General features: G+C 39.6%; 2 protein-coding genes across 9 annotated transcripts in view; one reads left to right on the top strand and one right to left on the bottom strand.

The window, feature by feature from the left end:
• Nucleotides 1-1904, bottom strand: part of EXOC5 (exocyst complex component 5) — a 23660-nt gene extending 21756 nt beyond the window's left edge. Inside the window, exon 1 of one of the 4 annotated variants that reach the window (XM_039321536.1) lies at nt 1797-1904. In XM_039321536.1, coding sequence (XP_039177470.1) covers nt 1797-1904 — 108 coding nt within the window. Of the gene's footprint in view, nt 1-267; nt 524-623; nt 823-1673; nt 1744-1796 lie in introns of those variants that run through there. The other 3 variants (XM_039321564.1, XM_039321556.1, XM_039321547.1) reach the window with 3 other exon arrangements.
• On the top strand, nt 585-14372 carry AP5M1 (adaptor related protein complex 5 subunit mu 1). Of its 5 annotated transcripts, none has more exons than XM_039321606.1 (9): nt 585-640; nt 2928-3234; nt 5360-6005; nt 7299-7526; nt 8264-8403; nt 11179-11264; nt 12394-12509; nt 13186-13282; nt 13538-14372. In XM_039321606.1, the coding sequence occupies exons 2-9, from the start codon at nt 3167-3169 to the stop codon at nt 13618-13620; spliced, it is 1464 nt and encodes a 487-aa protein (XP_039177540.1). In that variant the 5' UTR covers nt 585-640; nt 2928-3166; the 3' UTR covers nt 13621-14372. The 5 variants fall into 5 exon arrangements, with proteins under 5 accessions (XP_039177540.1, XP_039177530.1, XP_039177520.1 ...); XM_039321596.1 differs by lacking the exon at nt 585-640 and adding an exon at nt 1100-1235; XM_039321586.1 differs by lacking the exon at nt 585-640 and adding an exon at nt 1904-2185.

Here is a 14372-nt window from a genome sequence, read left to right as displayed (position 1 = left end):
TGAAACCCAAGCAGCCTCAGGCAAAGGCACTTCATTCTCACTCATCCAGAATTCAATAATACATGCCACATCTACCCTTTTATTCTCAATCAAGTCACAACTGATGGTCTTAATAAAGGCACACCTAGCATTTAAGAGCATCAACTAGGTCCCCAGAAATCCAGCTGCCTAATTCTCAAGTGTGATCAAGAGGCTGGAAGAAGGGATTGGTTTCAAATTTCCCAATCCCTCACCCTTGGAACAGCTTGCCCCATCGCCTGCAATTACCTCTCTATGATTATCACTATCCTGATGGTCTTCTTCAGACATCTCTTCACTCCAATCACACTGGGGAACTTTAAGCATTAAGAACTCCCAGTAACTCCTATTACCTCCTACTCTTCTTCAATTCCACCCTTCTCATTTCTTTCCTATCCTCCCATTTGCTCCTTTTCTGGGCAGCAAGTTAAGTGACTGCCCACATTTTTCTCATTTGCTCCACTCTCATCTGGGCAATGGTTAGTGACAGTCCAAGCTTCCAATCACCCTGTCCTCTCTCCCAGGTACTACCCCACCCTATTATCAATTAAAACACACCCTTCAATCTCTATCCTCTCCAACTTTTTTTCCTTCATCCTACTCACTTTCCATTCGTCTTTCTGTAAGTGACTACTTCTCTCCTCCATCTCTCATGGTCTGTGGGAGGGTCTACCGTCACTTCTTCCTACTCAATGCGCTCCTTTGCCTCCCGCACTCCCCTCCCTAATCCGCTCTTCACTTTTCTTGCCAGCCCCCCAGTTTTCTATGATTTTTTTCCTTTCCTCTTTTCCCCCACCGATCCTGCACAGCCAATACTTCCTAAACAACTGCTCTCGGTTCTCTCGTCTCCCAACCCTCAACCGCTCGATCTCAGGCAATGCACCCCCGGATACCCCCTTCTTCTAAGCTCCGCTCTCCAAAAACTCCTCCGTTCCAACTTTCCCCATTCTTCATCCCTCATCTTCTTTCTCCGCCATGCTTCTTTTCTCCAGGCCTCTTCGATTCCGAGTCGCTCCCATCCACGTCTCTCTCTCTCTCTGCCCATTGCGCCACGTTCCAGCTCATCTCAGCTCTCCCTCCTCTCTAAACCACCCTTTGGAGTCTGATGGCGGTCTGTCTGGGCTTCCGCCTTCTCTTCCGGTCTCCAGTCAAGCATCCATTGGTCTCCGGTGGCTGCTGGAATCGGGTCTGCGGCCTTCGCCGATACACCGTACGGGGTAAATTGTAGGTCGGTGGAAAGTGGCTGCTCGCGGTTTTCCAGCCTGACTCGGCGACCTCCACGGCTCGTCCCTCCAGCCTCCACCGGGTCTCTTCGGTCTCGTCCTGCCTCTTCTGTTTCCACTGTTTCTCTTTCATCACCTTCAATTCACACAATACCATTCTCTTTCTCGCCCTCCAGCTTTCCAATCCCCGGGATAGTTCATTCTTGCACTTGCAAAAGGCACTTTCCCCTCCTTTTCCAGCAAAGGCACATCTCCCTCTTTCCTTTCCCCTCCTGAACCCCTGGACAGACCCTCGCCCCACCAACTCCCTTCCCCCCACACCATAGGATGGTCCATCCCCGGGCTGCTTAGCCCGTCGAAAGAGCAATTATAGGGGAAGGTGTGAGCCAGAGGCGCTCTCCCTATTGAAAAAAAAAAAGTCCATACACACACCCACGCCAGTACAGGATTTAGCTCTCCCGTGACAACTTTTCTGCCACACGCCGAGGGCCGTCGGGTTCTCTCCCAGCAGGAAAGAAAAGGAGGGTGGGCTCCCCATCCCCCGCCAATATTTACCTCAAAGAGCTCGGGCGTGACCGCGGCCAGGGCGCTCCCGTCGCTGTCTCTCTCCCGAATCCGTCCCCTCAGGCCGGCAGGCCGGCGCCCAGCCCAGGCCTCCTCCATTGTCTCTTCCCGCAGGGAGGTTGCTCTAGCTGCCGCGTTCGCCGCTCCCGCGGCTGCGGCGGCGGCGGCAACTTCCAACTCCTCCTCCTTCGGAAACCAACCATAGGCCCCCCAAGCGGCCACCGGTGCTGCTCGGCTCGCAGCCGCGGTGAGGCCTGGAAGGTGGCTCCGCCCAGGCGCCTCAGTCAGCTGCTGTCGCCGCCACCGCTGTCGTTTCTTCGGCCCTCCGATGTAACCACTCTCTGCTCGTTTCGGGGAGAATGGAGAGACCCGGCGAAGAGGTTGGGGCTGAAGGCCTCCCCAGATCGTCACCCAGAGGAGGGATGTGTGGCGGAAGCGTTTCTGGTTGAGGGGGGACCGAGTTACAGCGGGAGGAGGCCACGTACTCTGTAAAAGGGGGCTCTGCTTGGTGCAGTTGAGGCCTGTTGGCTCAGGGGGTTTAAACAAGGAAGCGATTGATAACTATGACCTGGATGACTGAGAATCTCCATAGACACGAAGGGAAGGCATTTTCGAAGCTCCAATTTAGCAGGGATGCCTTAAGGATTTGGGGGCAGAGTGCGCCTCCTCGGTTTAGGAGACTGTCTTCTAGAAGAAGGGGGGGAGGCATTGACTAGGGAAAGGGCTTTTTATGCTGCAAGAGATCTGCCTTTCCCGCTTGGAGAGAAGCCAAGAGAATAATACACTACTGTACATGGAAGTGAAGCTGGGCTTCTCCCAAAGGCAACTAGACTTTCTGAGGTTGTTTTGTTTTGTTTTTCTTTGAAGCAGCTAGGCTTCTTCCGATTTTGCAGCTCTGCCTGCTATAAGGGTCAGTGTGAGTGGTGATCTTTTTCCTAGAGCTGGGGTTTTCAAATTGGGAAGCCCTGTACAAGGAATTGCTGACCTACAAAACTGGGGTGTTTGTTGGGGGTGTAACTCCAGGCATAGAATGGGCTAGGTCTAATTTGGCTGAGGGGGCCTTGTTTCCTTTTGAAAGCCTGTTGTCCAGTACACTAAGATTCCCTAATCTGTTTCCCCTAGATTTTTGTGTGGAATGTAATTAACGAGAGATGTGTGTCCCAATAAGCACCCTGATGGTGTGATTGTGGAAAGGGAGCTTGGTGGAGAATAAGAGACTCCAGTCCTCCCATGCAGAAGCAAGTTGCAGCATTGGAAATGAGAAGGAAGAAAATATGAACCATATCAAACAATGCCCAGAACTGGAACTTTCTTGGCAGTAAAGCAGACAAGGTGATCTTCCAGTCTGATAATTATCAGTGATGGCTCTGAGAGGACTATGGCTCATCAGTCATGAGCAAGAAATACAAAGCATTGTGCTGTTTTCCAGGTAATATAGTGTATTTCTCTGGTCCAAGCCTGTATAACATTTCTTTTACTGCAAATATTGGCACCTTTTGCTGATTTTTGTATCATTTTCTGTCTATACTATAAAGCAGAACTTGACCCAATAGATAGTATCCTGCAGTCTTTAGGAGAGAATCTATAATTTAGCCGAGCACATATGCAGACAGTCAGATTCAGTTTTTTATATCCCTGGCTTTGGTATCTCAAGCAACTAATGAGAATGAAGTGCCTATTACTACGTAGAGAGATGCTTTCAGAATATACAAGTTTAGGTTAAGTGGACAAACAGCAATTTTACAACTTCTTTCCTACATAGCCTTGTACAATGCAAATTTACTTTGAATTGCCAATACAAAATAAAAACTTTGAAGATGTCTTAGTGGAATGAGTATTCTCTGTTGTACAACCACCCCAGACAATTATATGCTGACATTTTTATCATATAAGCTAGGAGGACATTGGGGGAAAGGCCATTTCTAATATATAAATTTAAGCTTGTTTTGGAGCTTTTTTCATTCTTCTCAAGGTTCACTGATAGCTGTAATTCCAAAAGACTGAAATCTGTCATAGAGAAGTGTCTGTACATTATTAATCTGCCTATGATTTTTTGAAAGCATAGAAGTTAAAATTGGGAACAGACCTTAGATCTTTTGTCTTTCTAGCCCATTGTTATTTATGAAGAGCAATGGCTCTTAAACTTTATTGGGGAAGTGGGGTGGAGAATTATGAATTGTAACCAGAATTAAATTTATGGTTAATTCTGGTTACATAAGCGTAAGCACTAGAAATCTTAAGTTCTTTCCATATGAGTCATTATCTCTGTAGAAATATGATATTGCGGGCCAACTTGCAGCTTGTATTGTAGATGTGTGGAAACTATGAATTTCTATAACAAATGAGTTGTTCAGCCTTAACCCAGTGGAATATAATTGCTCTCCTATTTAACAAAGACTGGAGAGGCCAGAATCTGAGCTGCAAATAACTGGTAACCACTGGATGGCAGTAAAGAGAATCAGAAACACAAACCCTGAAAAAAAAGGTTTAAATAAAAAGAGAAGCATTCACACCACTGCAGAATGGAAAAACTTGTTTATATCTAAACAAGAATATACTCCGCCACCCATAAGCCCTTACTTCTTTCATGTGAATGTTGTAAGAGCTGAAATGAAAAACATAAGGACCATATAGTGTTTCTGAAAAATCTGTACACAAACTGTAATGGTCATTGTTTAGGTATAGCAATATTTGTACTCTGGTATAGACTCAGGAACACTTCAGGCATCCTTCAGTCAAACTGGGAATTAGAAATAACAAATAGAAATCTTCCACTGTGCCAAGTTCAGATACCAACTCAACATAATACCAATTATTCCCTTTTGTTCGTTCCTACTATACTTTAAAGTTACATTGTCAACTTGACATTTTTGAATTAGATTAATGTTGGGGGGAAAAGTCTTGCTTCTGACAAAGGAGTCTTTTAGAAATTATTGTACAACATAGTAGTTAAACCCATTTATTAAAAATATGTTTTTCTGCTCTCCTGGTGATATTACACGTGTTTGATATTTCTTTCACACTACATAATGAAATAATTAACTATAGGGATAAGGAGAGATACCAGTGCAGCCAATGATAGTCAACCATTCTGAATGGAGAAACACAAAACATTGTTTCTCAGATAGTTAGGCTTGCAAATAATGCAAGCATTGTGCCTTTATGATTAGCGTATCTTGTTGGTAATAGAACTATGAAGAGTCAAGTCTCTGGGTTCTTCACTTATGGCATCTCAGCAGTCACTAAAGGAGATACATTTGGGGTATGAGTGCTTGTTTCGGTAAAATGAGAGCTGAATACATGAATATAAGAATATAAAAGGTGCAAAACGTTAATTGTGTCACTGCATAAAATGTTGCTTTTTAACATGAAAATATGCTGGAGCCAATTTATGATTTGATTTTAGCAACATCTATCTGATGTATTTCAAGGTTTATACATGTGGAATAATAACAGATTGATGTGATCTTTTGTACCATATTCCAGATTTGTGCAAGCAGGAAGACAATACAGAATGTTAATATTTCTGCTGTACTTCTATTTCCATCTTGCAGACGTTACCCCACAGTTGAAAAGCGAGCACAGTTTTTCAATGGGCCAAGTTATGTGCCAATACCAGAAGACGGTCCTTTCCTTAAAGCATTACTTTTTGAATTGAGGCTGACAGATGAAGGTCAACACTTTGTAGAATGTAGAGACGGCTGTTCCAGAATCAACAAGACCTCAGTCTATACACTGCAGGTTGAAAGGAAGGATCTCTGGCCTGTAGTGGCTTTCCGAAAGAATGGATTGATTTACGTTGGCCTTCCTTTAGTTGAGCAGTCCCTTATACCACAACCACCTCTCTTCAGTATCAGTGGAATCTCTCAGGCTTTTGACTTCTTGTTGGGGCTCCTGGCTTTTATGAACTCTAATCAGAAGAGTGAAGCAGACAGGAGTACCAAAGTTGCCCAGCTGCCAAGTTTGGTTATGCAGGCCTGTCCTCTGGGGACTCCACTAGATACAAATTTAAATGGTTCATTGGAAAATAGTCACGTTGCTGTAAGTAGTCACACTCAGAAACCACCAGCTTGGAGAAGCAACACGTACAAGGGAAAGCCTCAAGTTAATATCTGTATCATTGAAAAAGTCAAATCTGTCCAGTATGACCAAAGGGATGTGGCAGACATGTGGCAAGTTTATGGAACTATAACATGCAAGGTGAGATGATTCCTATTGCAAATCTCTATAACCTATTTGACACATGGATGCATCTGGAAGAGCAATAGTTCAGCTCATCTTGGTGTGTAGAGAAGCTGAACTTAATATTTTTAATGCTTCAGCATGTCAAAGGAAAGATATTGGGGTTTTTTTTAGACTCGGTTCATTCTGATAAATTAAACTAGAATGAAAACCTCACTTTACAGTTATGCTCTTGCATATCTTGCTCTTAGTTTTGCTGGTAATAGGACAAGCTGCTAAAATTTTATCAATTTTGCATATATATATATAGACATGAAACCAATTATGAAATTGAGAATTAAATTGAGAATTAAACTGAGAATCAGTAACCCATTTCTGACACATTATATACTCCTATAACTTGACATGGAAGAGTTGAAGAGATAAAAAGCAAAAAGAGTAAACTGCTCTAAATCTGATTTGCCTGTGTATATTTGGAACTCCAATTATGGTTAATTTAAATCATATATTGGTATGATGTTTCATTTGAGTAGAAGCAATGGCAATGTAATCTAATATGTGCATACTCCAAAATAAGTGCTACTTTTTCCAATGTGTCTTATACTTAAAAAAGTAAGACTGCAACTTGAGTGTGTTTGACAACTCAGTAGAGATTTGAATCTTTATTTTCTAGGTAAAAAAATTGAATAGTTTACAGTGTAAATGACAAAGTCCAGGTTGGAAAACAAATTTAGATATCATATATTTACATATGCAGTAGATAATAATACTTTACTAAATCAATACTTTTACAAAAAAGATTAAAACATTATAATAAAGAAGAACCATAATCCTGTGCTATAATATGCATGCTGGATTCCATAAATCGTTTACCATCAATTTCTAGTAAAAGAATCTATAGACCATAGTGAAAACAGAACTCTTGCTTGATATTTTGAAGGGCGTTGCTAATCAGAGTACATTATTGTGGCTGAATGAATCACTATACTTTGTATAAGGCATTATGCAATTATAGAATTTAGAATGGTAATGAATTTACTTTAAACATCAGTTCTTGTATTTGCTGTACTTGTATTTTATAAGAAAATAATTTAAAAACTCAGTTCTGATCTGAAAACTAACTAAAAATACAATATAAGACTAAGGTTCATTTTAGCTACAGAAACAATGTTTGCCCACTCCTTACTCTAAGCAAGAAAAAAATTGAGGTTTCCTCTTGCCACCAGATAATACACAATTTATTGTAGGAAGTGTATTAAATTAGGTTGTTCACCAGTAAGTTCCTATTCTCCTATGTTTTTGTGCTTGAAGTGTGATATAGAAGGCACTGCTCCCAACGTGACTGTTGGTCTGAACCTCCCTGCCAATGGTTCTCCTCTCCAAGATATTTTGGTCCATCCCTGTGTAACATCCCTTGATTCTGCTATTCTGACCTCCAGTAGTGTTGATGCAATGGATGACTCAGCTTTCAGTGGACCTTACAAATTCCCTCTTATACCACCTTCAGATCTGTTTAATTTGTGCTTTTACACTTCCCAGGTAAGTTTTCAAGATTTGTAATAAACCAGTCAGGAACAACATCATCAAATGTTTACCAAAGGCTCCTATATCAAACTAGAAAAAAAAAGTTGATAGGACAGTTTGGCTACACGTGTTAAGGATACTGAAGTAACAATGCTCATCTAAATTTATTACGAAAAAATGCCTTAAGTTGAACTTTTAATGAGTAATGTTTTTACATGTGAGTTGATTTTTACCTAATTTTCATCTCTGAAAGACAAGGCAGCCCCAGTATCTTCCTTGGCAATAGCTTGGCTTCTCAACATGACAGATGATCCCTTCTCAACTATGTGATTTTGAAAGGAATTTTCAAGTTAGCAATAACCCTCCAGCTCATTACATGCTTTGTGTGGTGTTAGGAGAGCTTTTGGCCTTCATCCTAGAAATATTTCCAGCACCCTGCTGATCAGTGGTTTAGAGAATCTAGCTTGCAAATGAGTTGTTAATTCCTATTTTCCATTAGAATTAAGCACTCTCTGCCTAATTATCTTACTGTTTAGCAATCACAGAGTTTATATCTGACATCTGGAAGCTGTCATCCTATTTTAATTTATTTTATTTTAGAATGTGCACCCTTATCACATACTTCCAAAAGAAGCCTAAGGGTAGCTTTACAGCATATTAAAATGGAAACCAACAATTTATACAATACATTAAATGATTTTAATTTAGAAATATAACAAATTCAGCTATTTATCTCTGTGCATCCCAACCAGGTACCTGTTCCACCTATTTTGGGATTTTATCAGTTGAAAGAAGAAGAATCACAATGGAAGTTCACAATTCACTTGAAACTTCACGAAAGTATGAAAAATACTTTTGAATACTGCAAAGCTTATATTCCCTTTTTTAACCGGTGAGAATAATCCCTCCTTCCCTCAAATCAACAAAACAAAGACTTCTTTATAGAGATTGTTGTTTGGGGAGTACTTGAAAAATCTGCATTTATATAATTTTTTTTTTCAGAGTAGCTGAGTGTACTACTTCAAGAATGTAGGAACCATTTTATTGGTCTGCCAGACACCTATTGGGTTTTAGAGGGTCCTTGAGGAGGTTTCTGACTGTTTATTGTACACAGGCCTTATTTTCCTCTTGGAGTCAGAGGGTGGCTGGAGTCTTGGCTCAGATTACACCTTGTGGTGTTTTCCTGCATGTAAAGCTCTCTGGTTTATAGTGGAGCTCTGAGAGATGAAGCAGCAGAATACCACTGGAGGAAGGTAAAGGACATGCCTGACTGAACACAGATAACAGCCATTATTAAGGATGACATCATGACAATAAGAGTGGCAAAATGTCAGTATTTTTCCTCTCATCTTTCCTCTGCATTTTGCCACCCTGTGGCCCTGTTAGGTAACCTGCTCTAAACCTGCTCTAAACCTCCATGGGGAGAGAGAGAGATGATTCAGAAAATTATCTGAAGGGCTGTTGTGACAATTTTTTCAAGACGTCTGGCAAATAAAATCATTTAGATTAACTCTGAGCTGGACTCCAACTGTTGAGTTGATTAATCATCTGATTATGTGGGAAGTGAGCAGGCTTCTTAGGCCTGAGAATGTAAACTCAGTAGATCCCTCTTTGGTTGGTTAAAGCATTATTTAGAGAGCTAAATAATGGTTAGAATGCAGTATTGCAGGCTAATTCTGCTGACTGCCAGGAGTTAGATTCTGGCCAGCTCAAGGTTGATTCAACCTTCCATCCTTCCAAGGTCAGTAAAATGAGGACCCAGATTGCTGGGGGCAATATGCTGATTCTGTAAATCACTTAGAGAGGGCTGTAAAGCACTGTGAAGTGGTATCTAAGTCTTAATGCTGTTGCTTTTCTGGAAGATGACAAGTAGTTGTGTCTCAAGAGTGGCAAATTCATTCTTGAATGAAGGGATGAATCTGCCTGAGCAGTGTCCATCCCTTCCTCAAGAAGCTATTCCTTGACCAAATAGTGGTGGATGATTTCTGAATTGTCTTCTGACTTTCCTTTTTGGGATACGTTGTTGAAAAGTGGTCAGCTAGCAGCTTCACAAGGCTCTTGAGGAAACAGATTATTGGGATTCCTTTCAGTTGACTTTCAAGTCTGAACACAGTATAGGGATGACACTAATCATGCTTGTAGATGACCAGTGATGGAATCAGAATGGGGGTAGTGCATATATTCTGGCCTTCCTTAATCTCTCAGTGGCCTTTAATACTATCAATCATGGTATACTTTTCTACAGATGCAGGCTTATGAGCAGGAAACATAGTGTTGCACTGATTTTACTTCAGTGCAGTTCTGGTTGGCGTTTATACAGGGAGAATTCTAGCTCTTAATCCTTTCTTTGTGATATATCCCAGGACTCAATTCCCTCCCCACTCTTGTTTTAACATCTACTTGAGGTTGCCAGATATCAACATGGGATGAGGTAGCAAGATGCTGATTATAGCCAATGATATCTCTCAGCCCTTGATGTCCAAGGGATGCTATTGAGATTCTAACTCAGAATCTGGAAGCTAAGGAGTTTAGATGGAGAGGAACATACTGAAACCCCACCCTAGCAAGATCAAGTCTCTCCCCTCTGTGATTTCTGTAGATTGCTGTAGAGAATACAGTTTCTACATTTTCTGTTTTCTCTAGAGAGCATCAATGAGGACCTAGATCAGTGTTTCTCAACCTTGACAATTTTAAGGCATGTGGACTTCAACTCCCAGAATTCCACAGCCAGCATTGCTGGCTGTGGAATTCTGGGAGTTGAAGTCCACATGCCTTAAAATTGTCAAGGTTGAGAAACACTGACCTAGATTGTTGGGAGCAGTATGCTGACTCTGTAAACCATTTAGAGAAGGCTGTAAAGCCCTGTGAAGCAGTATATAAGTCTAAGTGCTATTGCTATAAGCTGTTTCTGTAGTGTACCCATGGCTCCCAACCCTCAGCTTTCATTGCAATACAAGACAATAAGCAGGCATTTGAGCACTTCAAAGGGCAGGGGAGTCGTTAGGAGTAAAAAAAAAAAGTGTGTAAAACTGAGTAGTCTTGTTTCTAGCCAAAAAACACAGTCATGGTCATGTGATTTCCCACTTAGCAACCACTTTGCTTAGTAGCAGCATTGCCGGTTCCATTTAGGAGCATTAAGCAAGGGCTACCTGTATAGAACACAGCATAGTTGAATACTGAAATAGCATATGAAGCTTTGAAAAAGAGAAGGTGAAAATGAGCATTCAGGAAATACTTAAATGACTTATGTAATTGAATTTTAGAAATAGTTAAGTGAATTTCAAAATTGCAATGTGCTTTATTGTAAGTTTTCTCTATTGCAATCATTTGAAATCCCAAAGCCATGTCGTTAATGTGGAATTTATTTAGTTACCAGCCTTCCAGAAAACTGGGCACATTCCAGATGTAAGGATTTTATATGCCACAATTATCCCCACAAGCATGTCCATTGCTGAGAATTCTGGAAATTGAAATCCATATATCTACAGGGCACCAAGAGTGGGAATAACTAATATAAATTGTTGATTTGTGTCAGATATAATTCATAGAAAAGGCATGTGCTGTTTTCTTAGTTGTTCAGAAATTACTCAAAATTGCTTTATTAATAATAAGGTCATTTAGACTACCATTCCGCAATAAGTAATAATGCTTTGCTCTTGATTCTTAGAGGTCCTATTACACACTTGGAATACAAAATCAGCTATGGCCAACTGGAGGTATCAAAAGAGAAAAGCTTGTTCATTTGGTTCATAGGTAAGTTAAGCATATTTGGCCCCATCTGATCCAAGGAAAGGCTCAAGTTCATTTGGAAACAGCTTGCAGTCTGCTTTGTTTACTAATGGAGGAAGGAATTTATTTTATGTTGTGCTTTATCATTTAATTCCTGACAATTCCAAATAAAGTGGGGAAAATTCCTACCCAAAGGCTGCTGGAAGCACTGTGTTGACAATATGGGGCTTAAACAGAGCAATGCTAATATACAGCAGCTTTCCATGTTCCTAAAAATATACTAGAGGTCTCTGATAAACCAAACAATTCCAAAGATAGATTCCTTCACCTAGGCCTGTACTTGTCTTCTCCATCTGGAATAAAATTAAGTTGCTTGGTAAAGAACAATATTCTGTCTTACCATCTTTCCAGAATTTTTTTCCAAAGCAGCAGATGAGATCAAAAGGCATGAGCAATCTTTTATTTGGTGAGGCTTTACAGCTGCAGAATACATGGCAGTGTTGTGGTATCATCAGCTGACAGGCCAAATATTTTGGCCCATGGAGATAGGATCAATATAAAATAACTATAAGGTTTACCATGCTTATTTTAATTATTTTTGTGAAAATTTTCAACTGTCCAAATTTGGAGGGCTTTGAAAGCTGTAGTTACCTGTAAACTACTCTCCCCTGCTTTATTATCTTCCTGGATCCCTTCCATTTTTATTTGCCACACACTGTGCACTAATTCTATTTATCTATTTCTGAAAATAGGCTATTTAGAATTCTTCGCAAACCTTAATGGCACCTGGAGGATTTTTTTTTTCTTGATCATTTTGTCAGATGTCCACCTCTTCCACAAACATCCTTGCAAGCCAGGATTCTTTTGGATTTTTTATCCTGAAATATCTTGCAAACTTTCCTGCTTTTTCTGAGTTAGGCTCCAATACCAAAAGTGAGTCTGACCAAAAATTACACTGAAATACATTGCAAGAAGATGTATTCTGACTGGTAAAATGATCCTTCTCCAGACACAGCTTTTGTTCTTGACTTTCCCCCATCTCTGTTTTATGTAGGACCAATAGATCTTTATCCTAAATAATTTAGCCTGTAGAAGAAGAATGTTAATGTCATTCCTGTGAAATATTTCTAGCCTCTTTTTCTTAACTCTAAAGGGCAAAAATTTCCAAAATCACTGGAAATTTCTCTTACTGGGACTGTTGCTTTTGGTCCAACAAATCAGGATCAGCCAGTGGATGCTGTTTGTACTGGAAATACTGCGTATGTCAAAGTAAGTTGTGATATTTAAGAGAAAATGGGGGAAACTAGATCTTAGCTATCTGGCTTTGCAGTCAATGGAAAATGGTATCTGTGTGCTCAGAGAATGGCAGTTCCTAGGTGCTGTGGGCTTTCAAGTTGGGTAAAGGAACAATATGAATCTTTCCAAGAGATCTCATTTTCAGAATCAGTTGTATGTATGAGAAAATTACCATTGCAAGAACCAATCTCAGACTGATTTTTTTCTTTTTCCAAATTTTAAAAAAATCAAATCTTATCAAGATAAAAATTATTCAAAAAGCTATGGTGTAGCTAACGTAGTTTTCAGTTTAAAACAAATAAATAAGGAAGTCAACCTTTACTGTAGATCACAGGTGTCAAACTCAATCACGTCACGTGACGCATAGCAACGTTTTTTTGCCTTTGCAGAGCCAGGGTGGGTGTGGCCTGCATGTGATGCATCCACGGGCCACCAGTTTGACACTCCTGCTGTAGATTGACATATAGATCTTTGTGTTATGTAGGCCAATCATCTGCGTGTTTAAATTGGTTGCTGCATTTCTTTGTAGTTCATCAATTATATATAAATTGCTAGTATATTGCCCTCCTTTCCCCTCAAAAAAAAAAACACAACAGAAATGAGAGTCACTGCATCTCTTTCTCAGTGTTCTTTGCTTGGTTGTCTTTAGCTTTATTTTAAAATCTTGGATTTCACACTTACTGGATGTTACACAGACCAACATTCCATCCAGGTCTTTTCATCAGGCAAAGCAAAGATCAATACAGGTGAGCATATTACATCTTTGGCAATTTGAATTGAAGCAAATACATTTAACTTCCAAACATTTATGCCTGTTTGTTGTGTATTGGTCTGAAAATTTGAGTTTTTAATGAAGCATGTATCTCTATGTTAGAATATTCTGCTGCTTTATTATGTCTTATGAAAGCATCTACTTTTTAAATTAAAAAAATGAAATGTATTTTGTACATTAGGATATAATCCATCTAAGAACTTACTTTCTCCATTTCTTTGAATTTTAGCTCGTGAGGTACTTTCATCAGATTACTACATCTGGAATTCCAAAGCCCCAGCACCTGTTGTATATAGAACTTTACTTTTCTAAATTTTCTATTCAGTTTTGTATTAGGAAAAATATATTGCCAAAGTATTTTACATCCATTCCGAAGCTTCTGTTCGAGGTGAAACAAGATATTAAATGATCATTTTTCTATTATTTAAAATGACTAAAGTTTCTCTGTGAGTATGCTATTAGAGATATTGCATGATATATAACTCTTAGACAATCAAACTTACCTGGTGCCAAATACATTACTTGGAAATTAAAATCTTTCTTGTGTGTATTGTTGATTTTACTGTCACATTTCTCAACCTTAACTAAGTCATTGAGCATCATTTCTATACATTGCTGGCCTTCAAAAAATGTTTTGAAGAAACAGAAATTTAAAAGTACCTCTGGCTATATACATACTGAAAAGTATTTTGTTGAACAACCACAGTCTCTTTCTACCAGATTAGATGCACTCCAGATGCATTGGATATATGAGTTTAAACTGTAGAAAATATTCTTGAATTTGTAAGTTTAATCTTGTTATACATAAGTTGCCAGCTTTCTTTGCTACTTTTATTCCTGAGAGGGGCAGCAATTTATACTGATAGCTACTTCACTCCTGTCCTTATACTGACATAAAAATCATTGGTATTCTAGTTTCACAGACAATTTTTAAAAGTATAGTTTCCAGTAAGAAGTAGCTGAATTTATTCATGTCATTTGTATTCCATATAAATAAGAGCTATCAAGACAATTTACAACATAAAATCATATATACAAATAAAAACTTTTTAAAAGCAAAATAA

This window comes from Crotalus tigris, unplaced genomic scaffold (genome assembly GCF_016545835.1).
Source record: "Crotalus tigris isolate CLP2741 ecotype Arizona unplaced genomic scaffold, ASM1654583v1 scf7180000017605.3043972, whole genome shotgun sequence".
Lineage (NCBI taxonomy): Eukaryota > Metazoa > Chordata > Lepidosauria > Squamata > Viperidae > Crotalus > Crotalus tigris.
This window is presented reverse-complemented; position numbering and strand designations above follow the sequence as displayed.

What these genes read in the sequence shown, in the direction of transcription:
- AP5M1 (XM_039321606.1), top strand. Translation starts at nt 3,167, where the DNA reads ATGGCTCTGAGAGGACTATGGCTCATCAGTCATGAGCAAGAAATACAA. An exon ending in AGCATTGTGCTGTTTTCCAG is followed by an intron (nt 3,235 to 5,359) that starts GTAATATAGTGT and finishes TCCATCTTGCAG; the next exon opens with ACGTTACCCCACAGTTGAAA. An exon ending in ATGGAACTATAACATGCAAG is followed by an intron (nt 6,006 to 7,298) that starts GTGAGATGATTC and finishes TTGTGCTTGAAG; the next exon opens with TGTGATATAGAAGGCACTGC.